This window comes from Rhinolophus sinicus, linkage group LG05 (assembly GCF_036562045.2).
Source record: "Rhinolophus sinicus isolate RSC01 linkage group LG05, ASM3656204v1, whole genome shotgun sequence".
NCBI classification, from domain to species: domain Eukaryota; kingdom Metazoa; phylum Chordata; class Mammalia; order Chiroptera; family Rhinolophidae; genus Rhinolophus; species Rhinolophus sinicus.
In genome coordinates, this window is record NC_133755.1 from 158,222,434 (window position 1) to 158,237,819 (window position 15,386).

General features: G+C 36.5%; 1 protein-coding gene across 2 annotated transcripts in view; it reads right to left on the reverse strand.

The window, feature by feature from the left end:
- Positions 1–1,524: 1,524 nt before the first annotated feature.
- Positions 1,525–15,386, reverse strand: part of HBS1L (HBS1 like translational GTPase) — a 76,599-nt gene continuing 62,737 nt past the window's right edge. For both annotated transcript variants that reach the window (XM_019732730.2, XM_074333612.1), the window contains 6 exons: positions 15,131–15,235; positions 11,931–12,021; positions 11,414–11,522; positions 6,016–6,116; positions 3,288–3,432; positions 1,525–2,196 (listed from right to left, as the gene is read on the reverse strand). In XM_019732730.2, the coding sequence (XP_019588289.2) occupies positions 2,185–2,196; positions 3,288–3,432; positions 6,016–6,116; positions 11,414–11,522; positions 11,931–12,021; positions 15,131–15,235 (563 nt within the window). In that variant the 3' untranslated portion in view covers positions 1,525–2,184. The remainder of the gene's footprint in view (positions 2,197–3,287; positions 3,433–6,015; positions 6,117–11,413; positions 11,523–11,930; positions 12,022–15,130; positions 15,236–15,386) is intronic.

Below are 15,386 nucleotides of genomic sequence, written 5' to 3' on the forward strand. Positions count from 1 at the left end.
GATGGATTTGTAATGCTTTCAGATCAGTAGAATCTCACAGAGTCAAGAGCAGAGGACAAAGCCACTAGTGTGATGAAATGTTGAAAGCATAAATAAGAAGTTAAGACAAGACGTACTTGAAACAAAATGACACAAAGTGGATGTACTATTTAGTATGGCCCGAAGTTTCAAGGGGAGGAAACCAGACCAAAACCAAGCTTGGGTATGCTTGCTGTGCCTCTTGTCACTTACCTCACTGCCATCACTCTTCTCCCACAGAGGGTTCTCTTAGTATTACCACTCCCTTTGATGACAATTGTAAACATATTTGGATAAAGACTGCACTTTACCACAGTTTAAAGAGGAAGAAATAAACTCATTCATTTCTCCTACTGCCATTACTATTCATTTTATGCTAAATTCTTATTTAAAATTCTGAATTCTATCATGATCTTATATAATAGAGTGGATGTTTCTTGTTTTTGCCACGGCCCCCGCCAATCCATTCCCCCTTCCTGATTTTCCAACCCTCCCACAATTCTCAGCTCTGTGTGTTGAGTGATATTCACTTCAGATCCAACACCAAAGATACCCCAAGAAAAGAAAAGAAACTCAATTACAGTCAATGATGAGATGCTTCTAGGGCTTCTGGAAAAAGCCATGCTCTTTTAGCCTGTCCCTGCCCAGCATGAGGGTCTAAACATGGAATCACAGGGGTTCTGTATGGAGCCTGGGGCCAAACCAGTACTGGGGAAGGCAGAGTACAGAGGAGTCCTCGCTGACACTGAGCAGCTCGATCCAGACTGCTTCCAAGCCAGTGCTACCAACCGCTAGCCTGTCCTTTTTGCTGAAGTCACTTTCAATTAGGCTTCTGCCAGATGTATCTGTTAAATTCCTGATGAATATATATATATATACTTTCTTACCTTAGCAAGTTGATTGTGAAGTGACAACTACACAAATAGCTTTCAGTAAAGAAACGTAATATATGGGTGTGTCACTTGGTGATCATTCACCGAGAAGCACATTTATGGTCTGTGCACTTGATCATGAATGGCATTCTTCAATTATGAAGAAAACAATTTGACAAGTAAGCCATCAATACACAAGCCACACCATTTCCCAATTTAAAAAGTTTATAATACAGATAATTCTGGGCTCAGCTGAGGACAAAATCTACTCTAAAGCAACTTGTACCCAGGAGGCAGCTCAACAAACACTTGTTAACTAAATATACTCTGGAGTTTGGTGTTGAAACTTTTAAGAAAAACATCATTCTTACTCACAGGGGACTTACAATCTATAAGGTAATGCAAGATAAAGTCATCATGTATGTAATTCTAAAAGTGAGAACGGGAAAAAGAAAGTTAAGTTATGGTTAGAAATGGATGAGACTAAATTTGATCTGCTATTGGGATAAAAAGTGAGAATTCATGTGAAAGAGTCCGGAAACTCAGGTGAAAAGGATCCCATAAAACCACCAGTCATATTTAGTGATAGTAGCAGAGAATCTCAAACATTTAAGAAACAAAACACACTTTGCTGTTATGCTCAAACTAAGGTATTTTATTAGTTGGCTTTACACCTTAAATAATATCTTGGATACCAAAGTAACAGTTTCCACTAATTCCAAACTAGTCTTTCAAAAGTTTACTTATTGGCGAAAGAACATTCTTAGGCTCAACACAAAACACCTTTCTTGTAACCTTTAGCAAATCTTTTCTTAGAGTTAACCAAAGGGAAAAAAATTGTTCAGGTCAAATATTAACTACCTCAACAACCCAATTTAGTTATTTTTCCTTAAAATGTATGCAGTAGAGTTGAAAATCAAAAGAAAACTGTAAACTTTCTGTGGTGTGGCTGGAAGTAGAGTTCATTTCATGATGATCCAATGTCTTCTAAAACATATTTCTGCTAGATTCCATAAATCTCAACAAAGTAAATCCATTTACTAATACTTCAAAGGGAAAGCTGGTTTTTAAAAATGAAAATACAATATTAGCCTTTCTTTGCCAGTGGGCAACTTCAAATTTTTGCAGGAATGATGATTAATACTTCTTTGCAGCTGATCGTAACTTTAATTTTCTCTCATTTAAAAAAATTATCAATGGCACATTCTTCCTTTAACTGAATTAACTGGATTCTTTAAAAACAGAAGTTAGCTATTTCCTTGCATTTTGAAGACATGGTAAAATTCTGACCCCATCATTCTTTTATCTGTAAAGGAAAAAACATTATTTGCTATAATTTCATCAATCATATTATAAGAACAATAACAAAAGAAAAATGGCAGTGAAATAATCATTACATCAAGATGAAACTTTTTTTCTTTTTCCTGCAACTTTTTCCCTTCCTTAGTTATGCTATTTCTGAGATTAACTATAACCTCTCCATTATTTTCCACAAGAGACTCTATTTTTAGAATACTCTTTTATAAGGGATACTTTGATAGATTAAGTGTGATATTGATGACAATGGTATTAAATAACATTTATTGAATGCTTTATATGTGTGACAATGACTGTGCCAAGTCTTTCTATCGGTCATTTCATTTCACAACTCAAGGAGGTAGATTCTATTCCCCCGTTTTTATAGAAGAACAAATGGAAGGAGAAATATTGTACTTGTGCTGCTAGATATCAGTGGAGCAGTAACACAAACGTGGCACTTTAACTCCAGAGCCTTTTACATGGTACATGGTGTATAACTGAGTTTTCATGCACCCTAAAGCCCCATGATTAAAGTTTACAACCAGTAAGTGTTATGCAGAAAGTAATTATATAAACTAATAAAACCCCTTTTAAATTTTCTGGTTCATTTCTGGCTATGTTCTCCAAAACTCAACTGCACCTCACATTAGATAATAGGTTTGTTTCAGAAACATTACTGATATGTTCATTGAACTTTTTGAACAAATCATTTCATGCCCTGAGAACCAGTTATTTAAGCAAAAAATTTAATGAGGGCTCTTCCATTAAATGAAATTACTACCTCCCAATTCATTTGACTCTTAAAGGCTGTATTCTCATAATTTAGATTGCATACTTAACAGATTTTTCCGTGCATTTCCTTTAATTTTGAGCAATATTATTAGTGGAGAAATTGTTTGGAAGGCTCACTGCAGGAAGTTCTAAGACCAAACTTTTCTTTCTATCTTTCTTTTAATTTTTTAATATAAATTTTTCAGTCTTGTTCTAATACCATAACTGTGTTTCCCTTAAGCCATAAAATTTCAGTAATCACTCTTAAAGAGTAGAAAAAGCAAAGACATCAGAGCCATGGATACATAAGCAGTTGCTTTAAAATACCTCAGTGACTACACCAGCAGCTATTGTAGAACCACTGTAACGCAGCATAAATCTCCCCAGCTCTTTAAAGTCTTTGTATAGCTCAAGTGCGATTGGTCTTTGTGTCTGTAGCTCTACCATTGCATTCTGGCCTTTAGTCAACAACCTATGAAGGGTGAGAAAAAAAAGAGGAACAAATGGATATACAATAGAGGTGAAATAAATATTTTACACTTAATCGACAAATCAAGTTAGTTTTTCAAAAGCTTTTAAAAATAATTTTCTTAATGTGAAATATGTGCTTTGAATTTTTCTGGGTTAGTTGACAAAAATGACACGAGTAATTCTAGATTTAAGAAATATTAGCTAGTTCACATATACATATTTTTACCAATCTTCCAAATACAACTCTGTCCCTTAAAGGAGCCTATAACCTAAACTATGCTCAAGGCCCCTTCACCAAAGCCTCCCCTTTCATTTCCTCATACAACTGAGAGATTCAACTATCTAATAAAGAAATTGAGTTACTCTCACTTTAAGAGAGGGATACAATGTATACCTGAAAAATTAGTTCAGGGAAAGTCAGAATAAGACAAACAAGTTTCTAAAAATGTATTCCAAAATTTCCAAATATTTGTTTTAGACAATTTCAGCCCAAAGTCGCATTGTATCCCTGTGTCTTCCCTAGTAAAATTCTAATGGGTGGATTATGTGTGAGGGAGTTATGATCTCCAGTGCCAACAGACTACACTCAATCTCTCTACCTCTGTCCTCTGTCTTTCCTCACATAGGAACAGTGGTCCTTTAACAGAGGCTCGGGACAAATTCACCTAAGAAGATTTTCCCACAATATGATGTTTGCAGGAAATGACGGGGGTTGGAGCATGGGACTGACGGGAAACAGGCTCATACAGATAAGCAAGCAAACCAAAGTCTTTATACATGGGCCCCACCCACACTTACTAAAAGAGGTAAAACCCAAAAGGGGACATTCTGAAAATGTGCTCTAATTTAATTTTGATGTGCTCTAAAAGCAATCACGAGCTCGCCTTCTGAAAAATTAGTTCAGGGAAAGACAGAATAAGACAAACAAGTTTCTAAAAAATTATTCCCAAATTTCCAAATATTTGTTTTAGACAATTTCAGCCCAAAGTCACATTCCTCAGGAAGGAGAGCATCTGTATAATCATAGTTTGTGCTTAGTTTCTAGAAAGTTCAATTCCACTCCATATAAAGCAATCGAGTCCACAATGCGCTGTGAGTGAAGATGAAAGGAAAAGGCCCAATGATGTTGGTGCAAAATAAGAGAAAAGGACTAAGTCACAGATAAGGTGACAGGGAAAACTAACATGAGACTGTATTAAGACCCAACATCACTGAGCTAGGACTCTGTAGCAGGAGAAGGAAGAGGAAATTTCAGGATTAGACAGGATGAGCACATTTCAGATTGAAAATTCTCCAAATCACTTGTCTGGGTCAAACAACCTGGCTCCTGCCAAAAAGAGTATCATTTATGTGAAGCAACTCACTGGGTTAGAATCCTGGCTCTGCTACTTGCTAGCCTTATGACGTTGAACATGTTATAAACCTCTCTAAGCCTCGTTTTCCTTATCTGAAAAATGGGTAAAAGGATAGTACTTGCTTCACATGGTGCCTGTGACTATAAACCATGCAGAAGCATTCCAGAGCCTAGAAAACAGTGGTCCTCAAGAAATGTCAGTCATTAGTTACATCACTTTTCTCAGAACGTGATGGCACACATTCATGCTAGAAGCTGACGATTCAGACTGAAAATAAAGAACTATCTTTAAGAGAGATTAAGTAGCCCTTTCTTCCTATCTGAGAAACAGGCATGGGTTTAGAACAGTGTGAATATTCTCTCTTCCACCTGCACCCAACCCATTAACCCACTAACTACCTTTAGCTTCTTACACAGGTGCAAATGAGGAGGAACACAAAAGGACTGCAAAGAGGGGATTTTGGGTGGGATTCCCCATAGGGCTGAAGTGAGGAAAACCCCAAAGCTGAAGCAGCCAAGCTAAACTGTGGTTAGCCTTTAGTTGAATCAGGGTAAGAAACTTAAGTTCTCAGGACGCACTTCCTTTGAAAAATCCCAACATTGTCCCAGCCAAAGGGGAATCGTCCACACCCAGGCCTAGATATTAATGGGAACCGGAGGGGACCAACACGATGGTGATCACCTCAGAGTAAGGCTCCAGGTGGATTTTGAGCAGAAGGAAAACACTTTCTGGGTGGGGAAAAACCAAGTAGCTACAGAGTGTGCAGTTCACTTTCTTTCTGGGGTATTCTTAGCACAGGGAATGATTCTCATTTAGGAGATGACAAGAAAGGTAAGAAGAACACTCAGCTGGAATTTGGAAACAGTGGCTAGGCATAAATTACATTCATCTTTTAAAATGTAGGGGTGACTTTTTAAGTGCCTTTATTTTTGTATTGTCACTATGTAGGACTTCACATATACATCTAAGTTAATATTTCCATGTTTATTTACAATTCACACCCCACCACCACCATACAGAACAGAAATTATATCTTGCATTCATACCGAAAATAGCAGCTTCAACATTTGTTTTTGTGTCTGTTTTAATCTAGTCCTGGAAGAAAGTGATTACTGGAAAAGTAAAGACAGACTTCACTTACCACCAAAAGATACACTACACAAATGAATTAAACTGTAAGAAATCTGCTTGAATTCCCTGTGTCCATTACTTATGCATTAAACACTCACTTAGGCTTCTTCTTGGTGACTTCACCCGTGTTTTTGCTTAGAACGCTAATCAATCGTTTAATAATGGCAGGTTCGCTGACAGTTTGGTAGTGTAACAGCACCTAAAACATAAAATCATAATATTGAAAAAAAACTGCTTACCGTAGCGTCTCCGGCCTATCGTTCCGGTGCTCACATTTAACACTAAAGTCAGCACTGCTGCCCGGAGTCCTACAGGATCTCCAGTTGCCTCCTCCAAGTCTAACCGTTCCAATCAGGTTGTTCCTTAACTTATTACTAGGGGAAACAGGCAGGCAGTTCAGATATCTCCTCCACCACTTACTGTGTCAACTTTAGTGAGTTACATAACCTCCTTACAGGGTTGTGACGAGAATTAAATAGGATTAGAGACAGCACCTGGTACAGATGTTCAACAAATGTGCATCAGAAAAACGAGGGAAGGGGAATCCTGTGAGAGCGGGAATTAATGGATTCATCGTTTGGATAATGAGAATAAAATATTATATGGGAGTTTAGACGGCTTTGAAGTCAGGCAGACGTGAGTTCAAATCCTAACTTCACCTTTTCCAGCCGTATGAATTGGGGCAAGTCCTTTAACAGCCGTCTCCCCCCAACATCCCCAGCCTCGGATCCTTCTCGTTAAAATGAGGAAAATCAGAGGCTACCTGAAAGTGGTGCCCAGCCATTTTAAAATGGTAACCATTCACTTAATTGATGGCCCTAGGTATCAGCTATTATTGTTCATGTTTCATGTTTAAGAAAACTTAACATCAAAAAGGCCTTAAGTATCTTCAAGTGGTTGTGGTGACAGGAGTCGGAGACGAATTTTATGCTGAGGTCAACTGGAGTCAGAGTTAGAGTGACTGTCCTCCACTCAAATCACGGGCACCGATGTGCACGATGCCCATATTTTGGAAAAGATCGAATACCCAGGAAGGGGCAAAGCCATGAACGTTTCTGCGGTTTGTAAATACTGCTTCACGCTGTTTGCCCGAAGAAACACTGACACGTCTACTCTGGAATTTCCTGGCTAAAACAGTTTGCTCATTCAGAAAACAGAAATACAAGGAGGACTTAGCTGTGGATGCACAACCCTGGACTTAGGAACTTTCTAAACTCCGAGTGATTCAATCAGCACTTTGTTTTCTAGTTCTGTCTCCTTCTCTCTTTCCTCACTGTTACAAAAGTAGTCCAGGACAATCTTCTCTCCTGTGAATTAAAATGGAGGCTCCTTCCTGGTCTCTCTGCCACGACTCCTGTCCTTGTATCACATAACCCCTTCTTCATACCTACCCGACTGACATTCTAAAATACAAGGTTAATGATATGCCCTTGCTACTTAAGACCATAGAAACTTTAATTCCACTACAAGACACTGAGGCCCTTCTCAATCTAACCCTTCCTAACCTGTCCAGCCTCACCTTTCTCCATCCTCTCTTGCGTTCTATGTTCAAACACATAGAGCTTTCATTCCCTACATGTACCAAGCCCTTTCTGACCCTTAGGCTTTGCAGGTACTATGCCCCCTGCCTAGAACACAGCTTCACTGGGCTAACTCCTCCTCATCCTCCTCCTGCTCCCAGGAGAGTATCACTTCCTGCAAGAAGCCTGAACCCCTAGTCTGAGCTAGATACCCATCCTCGATGTCCCCTACTCTCTCTACGTAACATCTCACTTTTACTATAATTGCTAGTTTGAATGTCTGTCATCCTATGCAAATATGAACTCTGTGAGAAAAAGAAGTATGTGTACCAGTGTCAGACGTCTAACTGGCACTCAGTAAATATTTGTGAAATGAACTTGTAAGAATGAAGACATAAAGAGCACCTAAAACACATGGAGAAAATCAGTCACATGGTTTTGTTTTCTTTTAAGGCACAACGGAACCCCCATTACTCTACAAAGGCAAATTAGTTTTCTTTTTCAATGGCATCTGACCATTATAAACTGGAAAGATTCCAGAAAAAATGAAGAACTAACTCTTGGGGTGGGGGTGGGGGGGCGTGGGGTGGGTGGGGAGAGAACTTCAACAATGCGTGGTAAAGTGGTGAGAGCTACGTTTGTGCACTGGTCCGGTATCAATCAGCAGCAACGTGACACAAACGTAGGTCTACAGAACTAAGAAATGTCCCTTGTGCAACAACAACCAGGTGAACAAGCAGGGTTCCCTTTGCTGGGCTCAAATGTGACTTAAGAAATTGGTAACTGGCCTCCATGGCTTGCCAAATTTGAAAGAACAGAGGCACAAGAACTTAGTAAGTTCCTTCTAACCCATGCGAGCTATGTGTGAGTTGCAGGGTAAAATCAGGATGGATGAAGAACGGGTTGTGGCAGCATGGGTTAGGTTCTGTCTATCTCCACAGTGTCTCACAGACAGCAGCACAAACAAAGTACCCGTTGAACACATGAGTCAAGAAATCTACATGTAAATAAATGGAAAGTGATTATATACTATCTTAACATGTTAATTCATATTATATATAACCAACGTCAACTACAATTCAAAGCAAATCGCAGCATAATGTAAAAGAAAAATAGTATTGAACTTCAAAGTGAAAAGTGCTGATTATGAGTCCTGGCTTGATCATTTATTTTTCAGATAGTCACAACCTCTCAAGTCTCCAATTCCTCATCTGTCAATGGGCACAATACTATAACAAGCCCACAAGCTCTTTCTTGCAATTCCAAAATCCCAAAATACTGAAAACCTTACTTTTGCCTAATTGTTATAAATCCACATAAGTAGTAAAATGGGACTTGTATTGAAGTGATTTAATTTTAGTCCTATTTATTTCATTTAGCATTAACATTAATCAATAAGTTGTGGCAAAGAAATATTAGTATGTTTAATTACAAGGTGTTGCCCCATTCTGTCGTGGGTTTTGTATAACACGCATGCATCACATCACCTTTCTAAAATATGAACATCTCTGAATTCTGAAGCACACTAGCCTGAAGAGTTTCAGATAAAGGTTAAGACTCTGTATTTCACGTGGGGTTGTGAGAATCAAAATATCTAGTGTTTTATAAACTATAATGCACTATATAACCTATTAGGCAGCAAAATAAATCAATAAGAAGAGGTAATTTCTTAAGGGAAAGCTGAAGTGCTATTTCCCAAAGAAGAAGGTAAGATTTCAGGGCATCATTAACAGATGAATAAACAAACAAAAGGTGGCATATACATACAACGCAATGTCATTCAGCCTTAAAAATGGTTGAAATTCTGATACATGCTACAATACGGATGAACACTGAAAACATGCTAAGTAAAATAAGCCAGACTCAAAAACACAAATAGGGTATGATTCCACTTACATGAGGTGCCCAGAAGAGTCAAATTCATAGACACAGAAAGCAGAATAGCGGTTCCACGGGTTTGGGGGATGGGAGTGGGGAGTTAGTGTTTGATGGGTACAGTTTCAGTTTGGGGATGAGGAAAGGTTCTGGAGATGGATGGTGCTGATGGTAGCACAACAATGTGAATGTACTTAAATGCCACTGAACTGTATACTTAAAAATGGTTAAAATGTAAGTCTTATGTTATGAATATTTTCTTTCACCACAATAAAAACATCAAACATGAATTTACTTAAATTCTTCTATTTTTCCTTCTTAAATAGAGTGTAGCACATAAACCAAGAGAAACAAATATATTTATGCAGCGTTAAGGAATTAGTTCCTAAGCAGTAAAATTTTAATTGCTTAGAAAGCCTTTACTTGATTAAAAAAAATTTTTTTTAAGGTTTCTTCCCACTGACTGGACAATGACAAAATACGTCCGTTTTTTCTGAAACAAATTTCATCTTGCTATTCGTAAATCAATATATGCGGGTAGAATTTCATAACGCAGCACTGAAAAACTTTCAATTTATACTTATTTTTAAGAAACTACAGTAGGCAGGAAGACAGTATTACTATTCAAAGTAACCACTGACCTCTTGACCTCTCTACCTCTCCACTGGCAAAGATGATTGCTGCATGAGTAAAAACATGCAGTAACCAACCTCTCCAGCTTCTCTCCATTGGACATACTGCTTTCTAAGAATGAGTGCCATTTGTTCATAGCAATTAAGTTGTAGTTTCTTGACTATCAACACATGAATTTTGAATGTTTAAAAATTAAATATTTTCAACTATAACAATTTTTTTGGAGAGAAGCTTTTACTTTTTTTAGCATATGGGAGAAATGGAATACAATTATAAAACTAAAATACTTAAACTGTACCTTATAAATATAATTTTATATGATCAAATTTACATAGAAATAATTATAAAGAATTATAAGCATAGTATACAGTTATCGCAAATAAAAATGCGTAAGTATAAAATGAATTTAAATGAGCTAAATAAATTTATTTCCAAACTCTAAAATACTATCACTAACTTAAAATGTAAAGGTCAATTACTATTACTGTCTTACTTTTATTGCAAAGATGTGTCAAATGGTGAAAGACTCTATATTTGCAAAGGCAAGCCATTTAATTCCAATGAGAAACACTTTTTACTGTCGTGCACAATCTGTACTACAGAAGCTGATCAAGAAAAAAAAAAGTCTAATAGGAAAATGCTCATGTGTTAAGTAGCAAAAGTAAGGTACCAAATTATAAACAGAGTATGTCTCCAAATAAATGAAAAAAATTACACATAAAACAAGGAATTCATGCTATGCACAAGGAGTAGTATCTTTTCTGGGTAAGTAACATTATAGTATAAAATTGCCCTCCTCCCAAAAATGTGTATGTTCAAATGACTCTGGTCAATGAAAATCTGCAAACCAACCTCACAGCATGCATGCTGTCTAAAGGTGTTGTTTCAGCACAATTAAGTGTACCCTATGTCAAGCACCCCCAGAATAAACCCATAAACACCAATGGGTGAACAACCATAAACACAATGGGTAAAAAATACACTGGAATGTAACATTTATGGATTATGCAATTCTAGAACATTATTATCTTTATTTTCTTGTGTTTTCCAAAATTTTCTATAACTTTGTATCACTTTTATAATCAGAAATGCTACAAATAAGCATATTAAAACAAAACAAAAAACAGAAAGACCCAATGTAAGATTAGTCAGGCAAACTTTAGAAAACAGCAAAAAAGTATCTACCACTTTGCCTAGATGAATTTTATTATCATCAGCTTGTATCCTATTGATTATGAAATTTCTTCTCAATGTTTTTTTGAAGAAAATCTTCAGGTTCAAGGATCAAAATAAAAATCAAATTAAAAATGATTTTCAAATTCTAATTTCATGTTTTTCTGGATTAGAATAACAAGATGTTCGCTGAAAACAACTGAGCATCATCACTTGTAAAGAAATTTATCACTTGTTAGGATAAAGTGACTTTGAATTCATAATAACCGTAATAATGAAACATTTTGGAACTTACAGGAAATCCTTTAGTGATAGGAATTTCAATATTAAAGATGAGGATTCGGGCTCTGAAACGAGTGCAAGCTCTAATGGGTTCTTTGGGGCCACAAAATATGCAGCCAACACTGTAACAAAAAGAGGAGAGAAGGTAATTGGGGGATAAATAAATACACCTCACATAGGAGTCCCTCTAAAACCCTGTGCAAAGCAAAACGATCAAGCAAATTAGGGACTTTTTCTACATACCCCCCTCTGGGTTAAAGTGTGGCTTTATACCACTGTTAGCCTTACATCATTCTCACACAGTGCAGCTTTCACTCAAAGAACATGTCAAGTGTGTGTGCTGACATGTATTAATTTCCATTTTAAGTAGGTTTTTCTTATCGTTCTTATACTTTCAATAACTGCCAATTTGGGGCCAAATGAGATTCAGAATACTCATTCTTTCATTTGAACTGGTGAATTGCAAAATGTGTGTGTTTTGAGGTCCTATATCCAAAACAGTGGTCATTTCAACTCATTTTCTCACTCACTTGATTTTGATGATATCCATCCCCACCAGCGTGAGACTAACATGATCACCTGCCGCCGCCCAGTCGACAGGTTCATCGTGCAGAGTGATTCCTGGAAATGAGTAAGAACCAAAGAACACAGTAAAACACCACAATATCGAACCATAACAACCAAGAGAGTTTGGCTGATTCGTGCCTCACCAGTCACTACTCATCATTTTCAATATGAATGGATTGAGAGTGAGAAGGGTAACTGTGAGCGTTGAGGAAAACACACTTCCTCTAGACTTGACTCTTCTGGAACACCACCCCAAACATAAACTGACTTGCATGTGTTCATAAGAGGCTGATTTCTGCTATTTTAATCAAGAATTTTAAACTCATTTACACAACTGACTATATTCATTAAACAACCCCCCTTCAAATATTTCTCTATTATTAATGGATGCAGGCATAATAAATACAGTTCATATTATTTTTAATAACATAAAAGATGGGACTGGGGAAGGGACCTAGCCTTGACCTTTATTTTTAATTAGACAACTACCTAAATAATCGCCTGTGTTCTTCAACTAACCAGTAACCAAGTAACACAGGGCACCAGGGCTCTTGGCTGACCCCTCCACTAACTTGTGTATCAAAAGAATTGCTTCCCAGAGAGAGATACGCACTATGATAACTGGTTACGTGAAAAGGAGTAGATTCATAGTGTAAGGACATTTAATTTAAAAATGATCTCAGGTGTTGCTATATAACTTTCCTACCTAGGGATAATCCTGGAGAACAATTGCAAAGGGCAATACTCAGCTACCTTATTCAAAGACTTTAAAAGGAATCTCATATATTATGACTCTATGGGGTAAGTTCCTTTCCACTGGGACTTCAGCCTCTGATGAAGACAATATGTAGGCCAACAACTAGTTCTTGATTAACATGTTTTTAGTAAATTATAATTCACCCATATCTTTCTGGAAATACTTGTTTTTCCCATGTAGCATACTCTAAAGTGGGTTTCTTCAAGAGTTTCTGAAAGCTCAAGGAGAACCTTAAGAACTCTGAGACAACCTACAGTTTTATTCAAAATTTCATTGATGTGCATATCTGAATTACTTCTAGAAGAGAGTCCATAGCTTCCATCAAGGTAGCAAAGAGCTTCTCGATTCCAAAATTGTTAACAATTATGATATTAAGCATGTTAAATTTACAACTAATTAAACCTAGTTTTTAAATGTAAATTTTAAACGACCGTATCTGATTTTGCTATGAACTCTGGAATTGAAGACAGGAGCTGGCTACTTTATAACAGCCTTAACTGAAGATTGAAGAGCTTTCATACTAGAAGCTCAATTTATAACATGAAATACTCTAAAGATAACATATAATCTGATTTTCTCCACCCAAACAGGTTATATTGTCCTATACATGATATTTATGCTCCTAAGGACCTTCTTCATTGGACAGACATTATACCCAAAGAAATTCTTTTTCAACACTCCGTGAACTTGATATGTTAATACAGTAAAAACGTAATTAAGAATTTCCATTTGTTGGTTGCAGATTTAGTCACTTCTCTCTTTTAGGACACCACTGGTTGGTTAGTGAGCCACAGGAGCACCTAAAGTGTTCAGACAGAAGTGTGCATTCAACAACCAAGTAAATCAAGCAAAAGCAATAGGATTAGGAACTGAGAACTCAGAGCCTCCAAGCTGGGTTAGAAGCATGGCTCTCAAGGAGTGGGGTGCTGCTCCCCGGGTGCTTCTGATATGGCTTCCTTTTAAGAACCACTAGATCAAAGATAAATGGCTAGAATTTTTTCTGGAAGAGGGACAGGAAGGAGGGAGGGAAATAATGTGGGACTTTCAGAAGTGAACAAATTGTCACAAAACAGTCAATCTGTAAGGTCCATGGAAAGTTTTAAAATCATGGTTTTCATTCATATCAACTGATTATAAAAAATTTCTTATACTCAAAAAAGCTCATATAAAATTAGTATTTCAAAAGTACCTAAGCTCTGGATCACTTTCAAAAACAAAAACAGAGATCTGAACTTGCAAACAATAGATTTATGTTAAAATGAATTTTTTTTTTTTAAGTGTGTATTACTTTATATCTGAACAGAAAGGTAAAATGGAAATAACTTTGGCTTTCATTCCCTTACTCGTCTTTAAATTTAGGTTAAACTGTTACCCAAACAGATATTCACTAATTTCTTACAATCTTTAAGAAATCAGCTTTTGAAGAAAGCAAATTAATTCAAAGGAAATGTACAAACTTATAAGCTAGTCAGGTACAACTCTGGATATAAACTATAAATAAAACTAACAGAAGGAAAAGTACTGACATTTTTAAAAATGTTAACATCCCCAGATTATACTTTAGCTTAATACTGTTCCAAATAATATTATTTTATAGTATAAAACAGATCTTCAGTTTTATGTTGAAAACAGAGGCTTAGTTGGAAGGCTTAGTCTTAGGGTAAGTATAAAATTATAATCTTTTAAGCAGAACTCAGAAAAAGATAATACGCAAACATGTAAGGTCAAATGATTAGAAGATGGAAATAGTTATCAGTCATCATGAAAGCTCATATATTAGATTATGTGCAAAAGCAGTAACTGTGGCACTTTAAACTAGCTCAATTTCTCTTTTCAACATTAGGATTCTCTGCATTTACATCTTATTTTCTTAGGTCTTCCTGTAAAATACTTTTTTTTTTGTATAAATAGGATCAAAGCTGTTAACTTACACTAATTCTGAAATACACGTTTCAAAACAACAGACTGTAGCAGTCTGCTTTGCTATTGACTGTTTAGTGTCAGGACAGGGTTAGATTTAAATTTCTGCTACTGAATACTATTTTAAATGTATCTGTCAGGTGTCTATGCATCTGGCTAAGTCCTAACCAGGCTTCTTGAATCAGGGTCACAAAGGAAAAAAAAAAAAAAATGCTACTACAGTTAGAGTATTATATGTACATGTGTGTGTATATATATACACACACACACACACACACACACACACACACACACACACACAGTCACGAGAGAAAAAAATCGTTTAATGTTTTCACATTTTTATCTTCAACAGTTAGTATCATTTTGACAGTCAGTTACAATTTCAGTAAGAGGTTATTTACTCTGGAGTTAATAACTAAACTACTTTTTAAAATCTGCTGTCTCAACTTAAGGGTTGTTTAGCAAAAGAATCTTACAGAGGAATACCTTTTGCAGTACAAGTTTCATTAGGAGGCATTGCTAGTAGTCGGTCACCAGCCTGGATATAACCAGCTTCAATTTTACCAGTTACACAAAATCCAGATCCTTGATCTGCAAAACATGCCCAAATCTTACAATGATTCATACAGAAATGTTCTCTGATGATTAATATTACTAGCTCTAGTTAGTTCCCTAGTAATTACATAAAATGAGTAGTTCAATGAACATTAATGATCATCTCAGAGTTTTTAACATATCACAT